Raw genomic sequence first — 18237 nt, 5'->3', positions numbered from 1 at the left:
ATTGTGTGTGACTACTCACTAAGGAAAGTCTCTATCCAAGGGACCAAATGGGCTGCATTATTGAAGTGTAAAACAAATGCTGGTTTAAAAATAACATTGTTATTCAGCTGCTTCGTTGCATGTGGACTCAGATGGCCAATTGGGTATAAACTATCGACTAATGCTTCTGATATCAATAGTATTTCAGCTCAGAAAACTGTAGGCAGCATGCTAAAGGTACTTTTTGAGGTCTAAATTCCAAAATGAAGAACATTAAAAATGACTGATGTGTGGTTACACATTGGTTAATACTGTTGAAGATGACTTTCAGCTGTGCAATATATGGGTTGTTACTCATTTGGACAGTAACCTTTACAGCTCTGCTTCACTGAAGCAAACAGTGTGCAACACATGCACATTTTTGTAACACCTTTCACGTGTTTGTAAATTATTTTCTGCTGATAAGTGAAATTTCTACAAGAAGCTGCAAAATGATCTCAGGATTTGCCACACCTAGCTTTTATTCTGATTCTATGCTAAACACTTTTAATAATTTATTATTTTAACTTATGATAATTCAATTTTGTGCTAACTTAAACTTGATATTTTTAATTGAAGATATAGAGATTTTAATATTTCAAATAAATATTCATATTCCAGTGAGGCTTCACATACTTAATTCCATCAAGAATGGAATGAAGTGCAACCCTTTTGGCGAAGGACACAACTATTAGATTTGTTGCTGTAGTGGCCATTTGGCCTGTTTTGCATGTCATTGATGACTGCCCGTTATATTATGACGTGTTTTGGGGCGTGTTTGGAGCTAAGATGCTTGCACAGAAGTTTAGTTTTTAGTGCAGTTTGGAGCAAGTAGGGAGAAGATTAACCCTTCGACCAGGCGAGCCATAAAGGAGATCATGCGAATTGTAATGGAGATACGAGGAGTTTTCTAATGTTTGAAGTAATAAGCTGGAGTTCGATGAAGATTGTAGTAATGAGTCGGAAGAAATTTGGATGCATCTTACTGTTTTCTATCAACAATAAAGCATTTATTCATCAAAAAAGTGTTTTGAAGCCATATCTGTGAAGAAACTCTGAAGGTCTCCGAGCCAGCTCACATGCGTATAGAAGATATTCCCCTTATCCATGCTCATCCATTTAGCGACTAGGGAGTTAATTTCTCGAAAGATAATGAAAAACTGCCGCTACAGTTGCTTCTCTCAGGCTCTATGTGAACAATAAGTACAGGATGATGAATACGTAATCTGCAAGTACCAAGTTGATACAGGACACCATTTTTGTGAGTTCAGAAGAATGTCAGAAGGAATGCAAAATTACAATATTACAAAATACTTTATCATGAAGGCATGAATATTAATTATTTTTAATGATATTGATCTTCAGTATTCAAATTATGTTCTCAGGAACATTGATTAATGTAATAACGCCAGCCTATCTGCAATGGCATAATTCTAATTGTATGCAAAATGTATTAGTTACAAGATGTATGACCATACAAACTTGGGATTCGTATAAAATCATCTTTTAAATCACAGGGGGGGGGGGGGGGAGAGAAGGGGGAGGTTATGTTAATTAAAACTGATCACATTACAACCCAATCCTTATACAAAATTCTATTCACAGAAAAACTGTGGAATATGCAGTGTGTGTACAATTTCAAATCAAGGTGGGTTTAATGCCTACACACAAATTGAGTTGATTGGAAGATGCATTGTTTCCAAATCCTAATTTAGACAAAGACTCATGGTTTGCAGTCTTGAACTGCCTGCACTCTGTAGAGGTCATGTCGTTTCTGCTTGAGAACTGGTATCTGCTGCCGAATGTCCGAAAGATATTTCAAATCTGTGGCAAGAAAAATAGAATGCAAAATAAAATTGAGTGCACTAAACTTTTTGTATAAACCTTAAAGAAAAACAGTTTATGTAGACGTGAGGTATATGTTATTCTGTCTGGAAACCAGCAGCAGCAAAGTAAAAATCCAGATTTGTTTTTACTGCCATCCCTTCATATCAATACAGTGATTCATGTAAACATATTTTTTAAATGGTTGAATTGAGTTTAGGTTGCCAAAGAAATGACCTTGTAAGACATGTGTGTTCCCTGGAAATTAAGGGGTTTTATGAAATGCATATCTAATCAATCCTTTGCTTTTAATACATATAAAATCTTTGGAGAAATGTGGATCAAAATAATTAAAGCAGTCTTCGGCAGGTATTTCTAATAACACAACGTAAAAAATACTTGGACAACTTACAAGACAATAAAATGCAATTAACCACAAAATGTCAATCTCACTGGGACAATAAAGAATGAACAAGCAGAAAATGAGTGGCTTCAAACTTTTCTTTTTTTTTTTAAATTCAAGCCCATAAAATATCTGGCAGCAATCTAAACCTGTTATCAATTAAACAGTAAATGGCTGGACCTTTGGTAGCATTATGTACAAAGACGGTCAGAGCTCCCTGAAAGTGGCGACACATGTAGACAGGGTGGTAAAGAAGGGTGTGTTGAGTGTAAAAATTGGGAAATTATGTTGCAGCTGGATAAAACTTTGGTTAGACCAGACTTGGAGTATTGTGTGCAGTACTGGTCACATTACAGGAAGGATATAAAGAGTTTGAAGAGAATGCAGGAGACATTCACCTGGATGTTGCACAGATGAGCTATAAGGAGGGGTTAAACAAACTTGGATTGTTTAAGGTCATAAGGAATAGGAGTAGAATTAGGTCATTCTGCTCATCAAGTCTACTCCACCATTCAATCATGGTTGATCGATCTCTCCTGCTTAACCCCATTCTCCTGCCTTCTCCCCATAACCTCCGACACCTGTACGAATCAATAATCTATCTATCTCTGCCTTTAAAATTATCCACTGCCAGCCCCCACAGCCTTCTGTGGCAAAGAAATTTCTCCTTATCTTCCTAGAAGAACATCCTTTAATTCTGAGGCTATGACCTCTAGTCCTAGACTCTCCCACTAGTGGAAACATCCTCTCCACATCCACATCCAAGCCTTTTACTATTCTGTATGTTTCCTCCCTCATGGAGGTCCCCCCCTCATTCTTCTTAACTCCAGCGAGTACAGGCCGAGTGCCGACAAACGCTCATCGTAGGTTAACCTACTAGTTAACCTAAATTCTTGTTTACATCAAAGTCCAAGGGCCAACCTGATAGAAATACATAAAATTATGAGGGGCATGAGATAAGGTGATGGTCAGAGATTTTTACCCAGGGTGAATGTCAAATATTGTAGGCATAGCTTAATCGGGAACGGTTAAAAGATTTATGTAGCAATTTTCTTTACACAGAGTATGGTAGGTGGCGGAAATAAGATAAAGTAGCAAAAGCAGAGGTAAAAATTCTCCCATATTTCGTTGTTTATCAGAAATGTTTCTCAACAGTACTACAAACAGTCGCTTTGAATCTTACCTATATCTGCATATATGATGGTCTCTTCAGAACCAGCCTTGGCCACAACTTCACCCCTGAAAATAAATGAGGCAGGTAAACATGTGTGGGAGGAGAACACAGGGGCGAGGTTTGGCTGAAATCAGAAAATTCAGAATATTGGTTGTAAACTACCCAAGTGGAAGATTAGATGCTGTTCTTCCAATGTGAGTTTGGCATCTCCACAGCAATGGAGAAGGCTAAGTACAGACAAGTCGGTGGAGTGGGAAGTAGAATGTGTGACATGGATAAGGAAGGTCAAGATGGGCGGTTTGGACGGACGCAAGGAGGATGTTTCTCTTGGCAGGAATCGGTGTCAGAACTGGGATGTGGACAAATAAATGTCAGCAGGAATTTGGCTCGAATAATATAGCGGTCTGGTCAGTCCACACTGATGACTGGTTCTTGTTATTAAAGAGACTCAACAGCTGGAGGTAGGGTTGAGAAGAAACTAGTTCTCTAGTGTTTAAAAGCTGAGGCACAAGGATAAGCCTTGGGCTTTACAGCATCAAAGCAGTTATTTGAGAACTGATCGTAGAAGTACACATGACGATGGGCAACTGCATGTTAAAAGATCCTGAAAATTACTTTAAACCACATGAGAAAAAGAGGACATAAGCACAAGCAATTAAAAGGCGATTTTGGATTTGATGAACTTACTACTCTACTTCACCGGAGAGATCAGTGTGGGCAAAACTATGGAGTAATATAACTAAACAACTGGATACTGCAATACGAACTAACTTCAGGGTTGATGACCTGAGATGTTCTGATGTGTTTGTTCAATGTAATCATCTTGTTAGATACATACCATGGGTTTACTACAGTGGTATGACCCCAGGCCACATAGGAACTTTTGTCATTTCGTGCAGGGGATACTGCTGCTACATACACCTGGTTATCAACAGCCCTGTAAATAGAAGAAAGAGTGGTTTAACATTGTGCTATTTTTACATTAACTAAATTTAGTTATGAGGCTAAATCAGAAGATTAATAGCCAGCAATTTCCTACTGACAGGGGAAGCAGGCTCATGTCCAAATAATGGGGAGGTGCATGCTCTGCTTAAACTGACTGATTTAATAGTGAAATGGGATTTTGCACTAGCAAAGTCCACTGTAGGTTCATTCTACGTCCTTCACGGAGAGTCATGAGGAAGGATCACGCAATGTGGTGCTGTTCTGTGAACAGGCTATTAAGGAGCTTGACAGGGTTCTCAAGCTGGTGACTCTTCATCTTGAATGGAAGACAATAATCCCGGTATTAAGGCAAGACGTTCACAGCTGATACCCTGCTCTCCCAACGACATATTGTCGACTTACTTACTTCTCTCATTTCATGGAGTGAGATAGCACAGAAACAGGTCCTTCGACCCACCGCAACAATGCTGACCCTTTCTACACTATTTCTATTTGCCAACATTAGGTCCATAGCCTGCCCTGCCTTGCAAAAAATCACATTATAAAAAACCATCATGTCAATGGGGAAATGGGGATATGGGGATTACAGGCTAGAGAGGTTCAGACTCACAATAATAACGCTTTTTTTTAGCTGAGGATTTAAAAAATAGAGGATTCAAACGGCTATAAATGTGTTTTTGTTACTGCAAGCTAAAAATACAAAAAGCTGCATGTTACATCTATATCTATCCATCCATATATTACTAAAACTCATCTTGTTTGTTTCTATGTCTGTGAGTCTGTTGTGTGTCTGTGATGTCTGTTCAGTGATGTCCTCAAATAAGCCAAAATGGTACACGATAGCACTACAATTTTTGGACCACCTTACAATTGTCCGGTGGTGTTGTGCTTCATTCAGATTGATGTTATATTTTACAGGTTATTCACATTTTTAACTTTAAAAAATTTAAAACAGCGCCCCCACTAGTAAGTTTCCTTCCATTTTACTGCTCTCTGGGCCCGGGGCGGGTGCCCGGGTGCTGAGGCTGGGGGCAGTCGTGCTGCTGCTCAGGGACCACAAGGAGGGAGAGGAGCGGGACCCTCGAGATCCGGGGCGGAGGTGAGGAGGGAGAGCGCGGAGATTGAGAGAGAGAAGGGGGTATGGAGGGGAAATGGGGGGTATGGGGAAATGAGCCATAACCTGCGCAATTGGAAGCTATGAGTGAGTGGTGGAATATTGCGTTGGGGGAACGGGTTGCGTTGGGGGAACAGGTGAGTGGTAGAATATTGCTTGGGGAACGGTTGCGTTGGGGGACCAGTCCTCCCGTGGGGGCTATGGGTGAGTGGTGGAATATTGCGTTGGGGGAAATGGGTTGTGTTGAGGGACTAGGCCTCCCGCGTGACAGGGACCCATCGCCAAAACGGTACATGATAGCGCTACAAATTTTGGCCCACCTTACTCACCATTGTCCTATAATGTGCTGTAGCAAGTTTCATTCAGATTGATGTTGTATTTTATCCCCCTGTATAACCGAGATTTTCATTGCGGGAGGGGGGTGGGATAGGAGGGAGGTGAGGAGTGTGGGAGCAGGGGTATATAGAGAGAGTATGAGGGTAGGGAGGTAGAGGGAGGGGAAAGGGGGGGGAGGTGGGGGGAGTCAGGGAGGAGGGGGGGGGGGGGGGGGAGGTCAGGGATCATGCGGGAGAGGATAGAGGGCAGAGGGGGGAAGGTGGAGGAGGAGGGAGAGGGGGGGGGGGGTGGGGATAGGGGAGGTGAGGAGTGGGGGAGCAGGGGGGAGGGGGAGATAGAGGGAGAGGAGAGGGGTAGGGAGGGCAGAGGGGATATGGAGGAAGTGACTGAGGGTAGGGGAAGGGAGTGGGGGAGGAGGAGTGGGGAAAGAAGAGGAAGGATGAAGAGGAGAAGGGAGTGCTGGGAGGTGAGGGGGAATAGAGGACGATAGGGCTAGGAAGAGGGATGGCGAGGTAATGGAGGAAGGGAAGGGGAAGAGGGAGGAGGGGAGGAAGCAGAGGAGGGTTGGTGGAGGGTGGGGAGCGGGAGGATAATGGAGGAGGGAAATAGGGGACCGAAGAGGGAGAGTGAGATGCGTTCACATTTAAATTATATTTTACAAGTTATTGCCATTTTGAACTATAAAAACGTCGCAGTCGCACTCGCACTCCCAACTTGCCGGCGTGCCTGTGCAGTTGGGGGAGGGTTGCAGTGATTCGCATCACACGCGGACTTCTGGCGTCACAACGGGAACCCGTCAGCCGCGCCTGCGCAGTTGGGGGCTATGGTTCAGTGGTGGAATATTGTCTTGGGGGACGGGCCCCAACGGGTCCGCACCTGATCTAGTTATTTAATAGAATAATAGAAATTTAAGAAAATTATTTTGTCGTACATGTCAAATGAAGCGATTTCTTGTCGATTTCAATGGCCAAACGCAATGCAGTTCTTAAGAGGCAATGGTGTCTGAATACTGCAGGAAGGTTACTTGGAAGCGGTTTCCCTCCCCAAGAAAGCTTATTTCTACTTGTCAATTTCCAAAGTAACTTTTAAGTCATTCTCTAGTTTGAAATATTGTTATTTCGTATAGCGCAAATAGTGTACCCTAGTTCATCAATTACATTACATCCAATCCAGTTATGGAAACATGAGTTATAGTAGAACTACCTGTTTCTGATTTCACCATCTCCTGGCTGCTCGTTCTACATGTCAACCACTCTCTGTATAAACAAAGAACCTATCCTTATGATCCCCTTCCTTTAAAACTCCTTCCCCTCACCTTTAAATTATGCATTCTTAATTTTGATATCACAATTATAGAAATATTTCCCATTGCAGAAACATATCTTTCATTTAATGGTCATTCGACACTTAAATTTATTGTCCATTTTAATAGAATTCTTCACTGCTCAGGGTAAAACAAGTTTAGCAGGTGCAGGATGGAGGTAGATGTGGGCTTGTCCCGCTGCTTTGTTGATTATTTACCTCATTTTCTGGCAGTGGCCAGTATTCCTGATCCTGTATTCTCACTTTGCCCTTTCCTCCTTTCACTCCAGTCAGCTGTTCCCTTATCTCCAATTCTGACAAACCCTAAACACTTGCCCTTTTTCTTTACAGATACTGCCAAATATTAGACCCGGATTTCAATTTTAGTTTTTTTTCCCCAGTGTATGCAGACATTTAAAATTGGCTGAATGTATTGAAAATGTCCCTGGAACAAAAGAACCTCAAGTAAATCTCTCTTTCTCATTTAAAGAAAGGTACTTCTAGATATCGTAAGATATCACTACCACTCAAATTACTGTGTTTGAATAATTATTTTCTAGTGGTTTTAGATGGAATGTTTACATTAGTGTTGAATTAACAGATGATAAGATTAATGTTGAACAATTGCAGAATAATATCTATTCATCTATTAACCAAAATAGTACAGATACTGAATATGTTAATTAAAACAAAATTGCTGGAAATACTCAGCAGGTCAGAGAGTATTTATGGAGAGGGGATAAGTTAATATTTCAGACAGGTGACCTTAAATCTCTCATTGATCTAAACACTCTGTTTTTCTCTCTCCACACACGCTATCTGGCCTGCTAAATATGCCAGCATTTTCTGCTTTATTTCTTACTCTCGTAGCTAACCGTGCTAACCTTGCCTTTTGTAGGAGTTCCCAATGGGCTGGGCCTGTTGTCATGTTGAATGCTGCTGGATAGATCAGAAGCTGGCAGCCTGCAGATAACATATTAAAGATTATTTTTCCATTTGTTTTTAAAAGCACATCCAGCCCATCTTAGATTAAAAGCAAATCTGATTTTAACACCTGAACCTTATCAAAAAAATTTGACAACTCTCAAGTGAGATAAGAAACAATAACAGTGATGCAGGAACTTTGTCCACCACTTCTTTCTCAGATCAATACCCCAATCTATCCCGGCTCCAGTCGGAAACAAGCAACTTTTGCTCACTTTCACCTCATGAGGCAGCAACACTGCAGGTGCCCATGCTGCCATAAAATGGCAAAACAAATATTGTTCTTCTGATTATACCGGCCCTTAGTTTTTAAGCTGAGTAGTTGAGCAATTTTTACTTAATAGGGTCAAAAGGGCAAACACACAGGGAGGTGCAGTAATCAGAAATAAGTCAGAGTTCAAGTTTAGAAGTTGAATAGTTTCCAAATACACAAAATGGGTACAGTAGCCGTCAACCGTACAAATTTGATTTGACATTTTTGAGGAAGTGTCAAAGATGATACGTGATGGTAGGGCTATGGATGTTGTTTATTTAGACTTCAGTAAAGCACAAAGTCATAGAATCATAGTCAGACAGATGGAAACAGGCCCTTCGGCTCAACTTGCCAACACCGACCAACATGTCCCATCCACACTAGTCCCATCTGCCTGCGTTTGGCCCATATCCCTCTAAACCTGTTCTATCCTTGTACACGTCTAAATGTTCCGATTGTACTTGACAAGACGCTACCTGGTACGCTGGTCCAGAAGATCAAGGAACATGATAACCATGGTAATTGGATCCAAAATTGTCTTGGTCATAGAAGAGAGGTTAGTGATAGAAGATAGACACAAAAAGCTCAGCAGGACAGGCAGCATCTCTGGAGAGAAGGAATGGGTGATGTTTCGGGTCGAGACCCTTCTTCAGACTGGTTCATTATAAGGGAAACGATATTGATGAGAGATATAGATGGTGATGTGGAGAGATCAAGAACAATGAATGAATGAAATGCAAAAAAGTAACAATGATAAAGGAAACTGGCCATTGCAAGCTGTTTGTAGGGTGAAAATGAGAAGCTAGTGCGACTTGGGTGGGGGAGGGATAGAGAGGGAAAGCTGGGGTTACCTGAAGTGAGATAAATCAATATTCATACCACTTGGGCTGTAAGCTGCCCAAGCAAAATATGAGATGCTGTTCCTCCAATTTACGTTTAGCCTCACTCTGATAATGGAGGAGATGGAGGACAGGAAGGTCTGTGTAGGAATAGGAAGGAGAATTAAAGTGTCCGGCAACCGGGAGATCAGGTTGGTTCAAGCAGGTTGAGCGAAGGTGTTCCGTGAAACGATCGCCCAGTCTGCGTTTGGTTTAGCGATGTATAAGAGTCCACATCTTGAACAACGGATACAGTAGATGAGGTTGGAGGAGGTGCAAGTGAACCTCTGCCTAACCTGTAAGGACTGTCAGGGTCCCTGGACAGAGTCGTGGGAGGAAGTATAGCAACAAGTTGGATCTTCTGCAGTTGCAGGGGAAGGTACCTGGGGAGGGGGTGGTTTGGGTGGGAAGGGATGAGTTAACCAGGGAGTTGCGGAGAGAACGGTCTCTGCGGAAGGCGGAAAGGAGTGAAGATGGGAAAATGTGGCTAGTGGTCAGATCCCGTTGCAGATGATGGAAATTTCAGAATGTGTTGGATGCGAAGGTTGATGGGGTGGAAGGTAAGGTCTAGGGGAGACTCTGTTTCTAATGCAACTAGGGTGAGAGGGAGCAAGGGCGGAGCTGCAGGGTACCGAGGAGACACGAGTGAGGGCCTCATCTATGATGGGAGAGGGGAATCCCCGTTCCCGAAAGAATGAGGACATCTCGGAATAGAGGTTTATGTACTTCATGCAGTCAGCTGGAATTAGTTTAAATTGGCATCATAGCACAGAAATGATGGGCCTAAGGGCCTGTTCATGCGCTGCACTGTTTTACGTTCGCCATCTGGCATCAGTAAATGGAAAGGTGGCAAGAGCACAGCCAAGAGGGCAGAATACAACATCACAAGCTCAGAGTTTACATAAACACTCTTTTTCCACAACTTGCGTTAATTTTGTCCATTGAGTCTTCAAGTGATCACAAATGGCCGAACGGCCAAATGACGTACTCTTGAAGTGTAGAAAAGTGTAGAAGTATAAGAAACACCTGTAGCCAGGCTTCACACAGCAAGCATTCAAGAACAGAACTAAATGATCACATTTGCTATGTGTGTTGAAAATAAATGTTGGTCAATCAACATGGTATTTCTGCTCTATGCATGGAACCATGTATCCTTTACCTGCAGGGGCAGAAGGATCATCAATCTAACACCCCATCTAAATGATGGTGACACCAGCACTATACTGAAAATAGTGAGCATCTGAACAGCAAATAAAACGATTTACCACAATATCATTGATTACTCACCTTTTTGGGTGTAAATCTGAGCAAGTTCTGCAAACCTCAAATCATAACAGATCCCAATCCCCACTTTGCAGTAAGCTGTACAGAAAATAAATTAGAATATGGTGTAAAGTGTGACTGGGCATTCATTTATAAATTCATATCAAGTCTATGTTTATATAAATATATCATTATAAGATGTAGGAGAGCATAGGTTTTCACGTACAATTGTCCTTGCAACTGGCCTCTGCTGTTTCTTCCGAAACTGAGGGTAACTGTACAAAGCACCTTACCTATTTCACCAGAAGTAAAAGTGTGGAGAAGGCCCAAAGACATCAGTGGAAAAATAACCTGTGACCACTGTTACTATTAATGATCTGGATGAGGGAATTGAAGGCAATATCTCCAAGTTTGCGGATGACACTAAGTTGGGGGGCAGTGTTAGCTGTGAGGAGGATGCTAGGAGACTGCAGGGTGACTTGGATAGGCTGGGTGAGTGGGCAAATGTTTGGCGGATGCAGTATAATGTGGATAAATGTGAGGTTATCCATTTTGGTGGCAAAAACAGGAAAGCAGACTATTATCTAAATGGTGGCCGATTGGGAAGGGGAGATGCAGCGAGACCTGGGTGTCATGGTACACCAGTCATTGAAGGTAGGCATGCAGGTGCAGCAGGCAGTAAAGAAAGCGAATGGTATGTTAGCTTTCATTGCAAAAGGATTTGAGTATAGGAGCAGAGAGGTTCTACTGCAGTTGTACAGGGTCTTGGTGAGACCACACCTGGAGTATTGCGTACAGTTTTGGTCTCCAAATCTGAGGAAGGACATTATTGCCATAGAGGGAGTGCAGAGACGGTTCACCAGACTGATTCCTGGGATGTCAGGACTGTCTTATGAAGAAAGACTGGATAGACTTGGTTTATACTCTCTAGAATTTAGAAGATTGAGAGGGGATCTTATAGAAACTTACAAAATTCTTAAGGGGTTGGACAGGCTAGATGCAGGAAGATTGTTCCCGATGTTAGGGAAGTCCAGGACAAGGGGTCACAGCTTAAGGATAAAGGGGAAATCCTTTTAAAACCGAGATGAGAAGAACTTTTTTTCACACAGAGAGTGGTGAATCTCTGGAACTCTCTGCCACAGAGGGTAGTTGAGGCCAGTTCATTGGCTATATTTAAGAGGGAGTTAGATGTGGCCCTTGTGGCTAAGGGGATCAGGGGGTATGGAGAGAAGGCAGGTACGGGATACTGAGTTGGATGATCAGCCATGATCATATTGAATGGCGGTGCAGGCTCGAAGGGCCGAATGGCCTACTCCTGCACCTAATTTCTATGTTTCTATGTTACAGCTTTTCAGGAAATGAAAACAGAACTGGATGTGGGAGTGTTAAAGGCTCATTTTAACTTAGCCATGATCATCCATCAGGGTGGCTCCATCGAAGAAGGGAAACCGTTTCGCAGTCACTTCCTGGTCGAAGACGAGTCTTTTCTCAGAGTAGCATCTTCACCCCCCCTCGCGGCCTACCATCTGGATTGGCGCAGCCTTTCCTGCCGGAGATCGACCAAAGCTTCAGCAGCGGGGCAGCACTGAATTCCATCGCGGAGCGGGGCGATGCCTTATCAGATCGTCGTGTTGGAGTTCTGAAGTGTTGGACCTGCTGACTTGAACACCATGTAGCTGTGGTTTGCGGAGCTTCTAGCCGCGGGCGGTGCTGAGTTTAACATCGCGGAATCCTGGGATCTTTTGCCGAGGGTCGCCAGTGTTGAATCTCCGCCTAGCTCGGCCTGTGGACTACGGGAGCCGCGGTCTCCGGTAAGAAGTGGCCGATTCAGAAACTCCAAGCCGCTGAGAGTGTTCTTCCGTTCCGACGCCGGAGCTCCTCCGATCATCCCGGCGAGAGGGCCTGACAATCGGGCCGCCGTAGCGGCGACTGCGGAGGGCTCAAAGGCCCCGACCGTGGGTGAACAAAGAGGAAAATGACTGACCTTTATTGCCTTCCCTCACAGTGGGAAACGTTGATTCCGCTGTGTGGAGATGTTCATGTTAAATTCTATCGTGTACTGTGTTCTTTTTATTCGTATGGCTGTATGCAAAATCAAATCTCACTGTACCAACTGGTGCATGTGACAATAAATGTAACTTGAACTTGAACTTTTTGTAGTGATATTTGAATGTTTTTGAAACCCTGCTCTCTAATGCCATCTGGTCTTCAGTGAACATCACATTGCTATTTTTGCAACGGGGGAAATGGAATAGGGAACAGACAGTGCAACTGCCACGGTGTTAGAAGTCGATATATTTTAAATTACAACAAAATCTGGCAACATTTGCAATTTTTAGCTGAAAACTGGACAGTTAAAGCAATTATGAAATATTCCATTGTAATGTTTAGAGGTGGTTTGGAATAAGCATTTAATTACACATGTATCTTTGCTTTTAAAATAATTACTTAAATCCCCTACATATCCTGTATGATTGCTTGACTGTCAGGGTGTAAGTATAAGTGGTCTGTTGAAAGGTACATTTAACCTGATTGCCTTCCCCTTAACTGAAGGTACATTCAGGCCTGGTGTCTATCACCAGCCTTGAAGTATTCTGTGTTGGTTAGAACGTATGAGTTCCATGCATCAGGGATGCAATGCTGAGGCGCTGGTCAGACCACATTTGGGCTATTGTGAGCAATTTTGTGCCGCATATCTGAGGTAGGATGTGCTGGGGATGGACAGGGTCCAGAGGAGGATTACGAGATTGATCCCAGGAATGAGTGGGTTAACATATGATGAGCATTCAACAGCGCTGGGCCTCTGCTCCGTGTAGTTTAGAAAGATGATGGGGAGGAGGGGGGAGGGAGGGGTGGAGGCAACCTCATTTAAACTTACCGAATAGTGAAAAACCTGGATAGAGTGCATGTGGAGAGGATGTTCCCACTAGTGGGCAAGTCTAGGAACATAGGTCATAGCCTCCGGAATAAAAGGACGTTCATTTAGGAAGGAGATGAGGAGGAATTTCTTTAGTCAGAGGGTGATGAATCTGTGGAATTAATTGCCACACAAGGCTGTGGAGGCCGTCAATTGATATTTTTAAGGCAGAAATAGATAATTCTTGATTAGTATGGGTACCAGGGGTTATGGGGAAAGTTAGGAGAATGGGGTTAAGAGGGAAAGATAGATCAGCCATGATTTAATGGCATAGTATGCTTGATGGGCCGAATGGCCCAATTCTGTTCCTATCACCACAATTTAAGTTTATATTTATTAGGGAAGTTATTGATTGATTTTGGCTATCCACCATGGCCATCTCATGGGGTCAAAGAGTTATACAGTGTGGAAATTTACAATTACCTTGGACATTGATTTACCTGCCAGCCATATCTCCTTCTCCTTACTGCAGACAGTCCTGTTTACAGAAAGTTCTACCCTAACCAGGGGTGTCAAACTAATTTTAACTCATTTTAGGTCACGGGCAAAATGCGATTTCATGCGCGCCGGATTGCGGCGTGCACATGCAGTCCGATCTGGCACCGCGGACAACTGCACCGGGGAAATCATCCCGCATCCGGCCAGATCGGACGCCTTCTCAGGCCGGATGCGGCCCGCGGGCCGTGAGTTTGACACCCTTGGCCATAACAATGTAATTCAAAAACTGATTGAAAAAAAGTCGCTATTAACCTACATTTTACATTAGTTGAAGGCAGCATGTAATAGTTTCCATTAAAAAAAAAGGAATGCACAAAACAATGTTATATTTTTGTAAGGAATTGAACGTGTCTTTTTACTTACGTGTATCAAAGGTGCATAATTGGTTACCAGGAGAAAGCGTCTCAGATTCCTGGAAAGTGATTTTCCCGGGAACATCAATATCAAACAAATGAATCTGGTTCAAATAAACAGCAGCAAAGGTTAGTGATCCTTGACATGCCTTTGAACTTATGTTAATACTTTGAATGGTTAATCACTTTCTATCTTTTTGTGTTTATTTTGCTCAATCTCATAGTTCCACACTAGCATTCTGTAACTACTCTTATATGAAAACAATATCCAAATATCATGTCATTAATTCCGACATCAATATAAGGGAGTCATGCGAATGCTATTCAAATGCAGGCTGCCAGAACATGGGTGCTGCTCTTTTTAAATAAATTCTAAGTTCTGGAGCCTAAAGTTCTCTAATAAAGCAGTGTCGTACACAAGCTTTCTTTCTTTATACTTTTGGGTCAAAGATTGACCAAGTCCATCTGGTCAAGGACTAGAGGGTAGCAAACCTCTATCTTGACCAATGTTGTGACTTTAATAGGCAAAGTAGAGCTCCTGTTAATCTTAGCAAGAAGTGTTTAAACTGTTCTTTCAGGTTTACCAATTCCCTGTATGCCTAACCATCATGTTTTATATTCTAATATTCTGAGTGTCTGTTATTAGCATGTGTTCCAAACATCACTGACCATCTGGCCTACACTCCCAACCCAATGAATTATCTGCCCAACTCCTCCCCAGTTCACAACGACCTTCTTCCTACCCACCACTCTAATTCACTCCACTGCCACAGCTCATTATCTACCCAACCTCCGCAATTCATCATTCATACATGGTGGCTTACAAAACTCTGTTAATGGTTTCTCCCACATTTACTCCAGTCGTATTTTGCAAATCCGCAGGGGTACATACACCACGTTTGAGAACCTTTAATCTAAATCTTACAGAAAGAAGGTGTCTCTTCTGTTTCCAAGAATCTATATTGAACTGACATCTCCGCCACATTAATGCAAACATTTTAAATGATTCTAACATTTTGAGGGGAAAAAACCCTATTTAAAATAACAATTTTCTAACTCAGCAAAAACTAAAATCAATGTACTATTTTTGCCTGTTGAAAGTGATTTCTTGCTGGAATAATTTTGATTCTCATATAAAACAGTTTTCAATGGAACTAAATACGTTTGACATTGAAGCTGTATTAACAATGTTGTGTCCAACAGTGCATGTCACAACACAAGCGTTTTTTTTAAATTCTGAAGATGATGTATGGATTCTCTAACTAGTATGCCAGACTCATTAAACTTTTGTATTGCTGATTTATAGAACAAAGATAAAAAGAAAAAACAAAATGAGTAGAATGACCTGGACACCAAAACATGGGGATTTAGAAATAAAATGTTGACCATCGCCTATCATCAGAAACAATGCTAAATCCCAATAAACCAAAGAGATAATAGCTGTTATAACTAAGCTCAATAATAACCCAAAAGGGCTACTTACATGGCCCATGGCCACCATTCCAGCACAATTATGCTTGCTGCAGTTTCATTAAACTACAACACCAGGAATTCCCACAGGTAATTCAGGAGAAACATCTTTACCCAAAGAGCATTGAGAATGTGGAACTTATCATGTTTGTACATGATATGGGCAAAGGGAATAGATGATTACGCTGGTTGATTTAGATCAGGAAATAAGGGGAGTGCCACAAATGGATCACTACTGCCAGCATGAATTGTCTGGTTCCGTCTGCCAACTGCTATGTAGCCTATGTATGTTTAATGAGGTTTATGTACAGGTTTGTGCAGCTGTATCACAGTTCTCAACAATTCAAGATGTGGCTCACAGAAGTGAAAGCAAGACACTTATTACACAATCACAGGGAACAAATATAACAGTTGCTGTACAATCCTTTCTTTTTATCTTTGATAAATCAGTATCACAGCTACATAGAAACAATGAAAAACAGATTCAGGAGAAGGCCATTCAGCCCTTCGAGCCAGCACCACCATTTAATATGATCATGGCTGATCATCGAAAAACAGTACCCCGTTCCTGCTTTCCCCCCCATATCCCTTTAGCCCTAAAAGCTAAATCTAGCTCTCTCTTGAACACATCCAGTGAATTGGCCTCCACTGCCTTCTGTGGCAGAGAATGCCACAGATTCACAACTCTCTGGGTGAAGAAGTTTTTCTACATCTCAGTCCTAAATGCCCTATTCCTTATTCTTAAACTGTGACCCCTGGTTCTGGACTCCCCCAACATTGGCAACATTTTTCCTGCATCAAGCCTGCCAAATCCTTTAAGAATTTTACATGGTCTATAAGATCCCATCACATCCTTTTAAATTCCAATGAACACAAGCCCAGTCAACCCATTCTTACATACATGTCAGTCCCGCCATCCCGGGAATTAACCTGGTGAAACTACACTGTACCCCCTCAATAGCAATAATATTCTTCCTCAAATTAGGAGACCAAAATTGCACACAATACTCGGTGCGGTCTCACCAGGGTGAAATGTCTTTTATACCCCGATTCTTTCTAGATACAGCACTGGAAAATAACGCATTGGCACCCAGATGAGTGAACTCCAAGGCCAAAATCTGCATGGTCACTGGATTGATTTTGGACTAGAACAGATAGGTTCTGTTTGCTGAAAATGTTTTCCTAATCAATATCACCCATGTTACATAGCCCCTGCTGCTGCATTGACATTTTCAACAGCAACAAAGGATGCCTTTAGCTACACTGCAGATTCAAGTGAAGGGACAAGCCAGCAGAAAGTATGAAATTGTCACAATTTATACCCAAATTTGGGCCTCCCATAAGTTTATACAGATATGCAGTGATAGACAATAGACAATAGGTGCAGGATTAGGCCATTCGAGCCAGCACCGCCATTCACTGTGATCATGGCTGATCCTCGCCAATCAGTACCCCGTTCCTGCCTTCTCCCCATATCCCGTGACTGCTATCTTTAAAAGCTGTATCTAACTCTCTCTTGAAACCATCCAGAGAATTGGCCTCCACTGCCTGCTGAGGCAGAGAATTCCACAGATTCACAACTCTCTGGATGACTTTTGCCTTGATAAATGAACAGACAGACTAAGGCAATAATGTTTCTAACCCCTAACAGCTGCTAATGCTGCCTGAGAGCATGTTTCAAGGCCCAGTGAATTACAAATTAGCAATCAAGGAGAGAAAAGCTGCTTAATTAAATCAACAACAGCCAATGATTCTAGATGCATTTTTGTGTAAGTCATGGGACCTAACATGGATGGAAACTGTTTAATATCACTTCATTTTGGAAAAAAAAAGACAAAGTGGCGGAGTGACTCATTGGGTCAGGCAGCATCTCTGAAGAACGTCGATAGGCAATGTTTTGGGTTAGGACACTTTTCAGATTGATCTGAAGAAGGGTCACCTATGCATGTTCTCTAGAGATACTGCCTGAACAGCAGCCTTACTCCAGTATTTTGTGTCCTTTTTTTAAAAAATAAGCCAGCATCTGCAGTTCCTTGTTTTCTACATTTTATTTTGGAACTTTGCACAGAAAAGAAAACGTCCTCTCATCAGCTTTGACTAGTGTCTAATGCAAAGTCTTTTACACCACTACACCATTCAGTCACAGTCAACTGTTATAAAAAGTAGACCTTGCGGTATTTCAGCAACATGGATCCGTCGGGTGCAAACACTGTGCATGAGTTGTAAACCTTGCCATTATCTTCCTCTGGGATAGAGCCTGCAAAAGTAACAAAATATGTTGATACCACGTGGCTCGGTAGCAATAACGCATTGTTTCACTTCTACCAGACAGTTCTACAAACCTAAATCAAAATAACAAGCTGTCCAATCTTTTCCTCTGATATAAAATACATAATCAGTTGACTGGTTAAAAATATGCTAGACTGTACAAGTGCATACTGACGTTTTATCAACAATTGTCCCACACACATCAAATGGAAATGGGAGGATATATTCCACAATCAT

At 42.1% G+C, this 18237-nt stretch overlaps 1 protein-coding gene across 3 annotated transcripts in view; it reads right to left on the bottom strand.

Moving 5' to 3' along the window:
- Positions 1-1313: 1313 nt before the first annotated feature.
- nit2 (nitrilase family, member 2) overlaps positions 1314-18237 on the bottom strand; it is a 30813-nt gene continuing 13889 nt past the window's right edge. For all 3 annotated transcript variants that reach the window (XM_055645017.1, XM_055645016.1, XM_055645015.1), the window contains exons 4-10: positions 17901-17989; positions 14273-14366; positions 10519-10593; positions 8001-8079; positions 4258-4356; positions 3429-3484; positions 1314-1842 (exon numbers count right to left, since the gene is read on the bottom strand). In XM_055645017.1, coding sequence (XP_055500992.1) covers positions 1742-1842; positions 3429-3484; positions 4258-4356; positions 8001-8079; positions 10519-10593; positions 14273-14366; positions 17901-17989 — 593 coding nt within the window. In that variant the 3' untranslated portion in view covers positions 1314-1741. The remainder of the gene's footprint in view (positions 1843-3428; positions 3485-4257; positions 4357-8000; positions 8080-10518; positions 10594-14272; positions 14367-17900; positions 17990-18237) is intronic.

The sequence above is a fragment of the Leucoraja erinacea genome, chromosome 13 (assembly GCF_028641065.1).
Source record: "Leucoraja erinacea ecotype New England chromosome 13, Leri_hhj_1, whole genome shotgun sequence".
In the NCBI taxonomy this organism is placed as follows: domain Eukaryota; kingdom Metazoa; phylum Chordata; class Chondrichthyes; order Rajiformes; family Rajidae; genus Leucoraja; species Leucoraja erinaceus.
The sequence above is the reverse complement of the archived record's forward strand: the minus strand, read 5'-3'. Positions and strand labels throughout refer to the sequence as shown.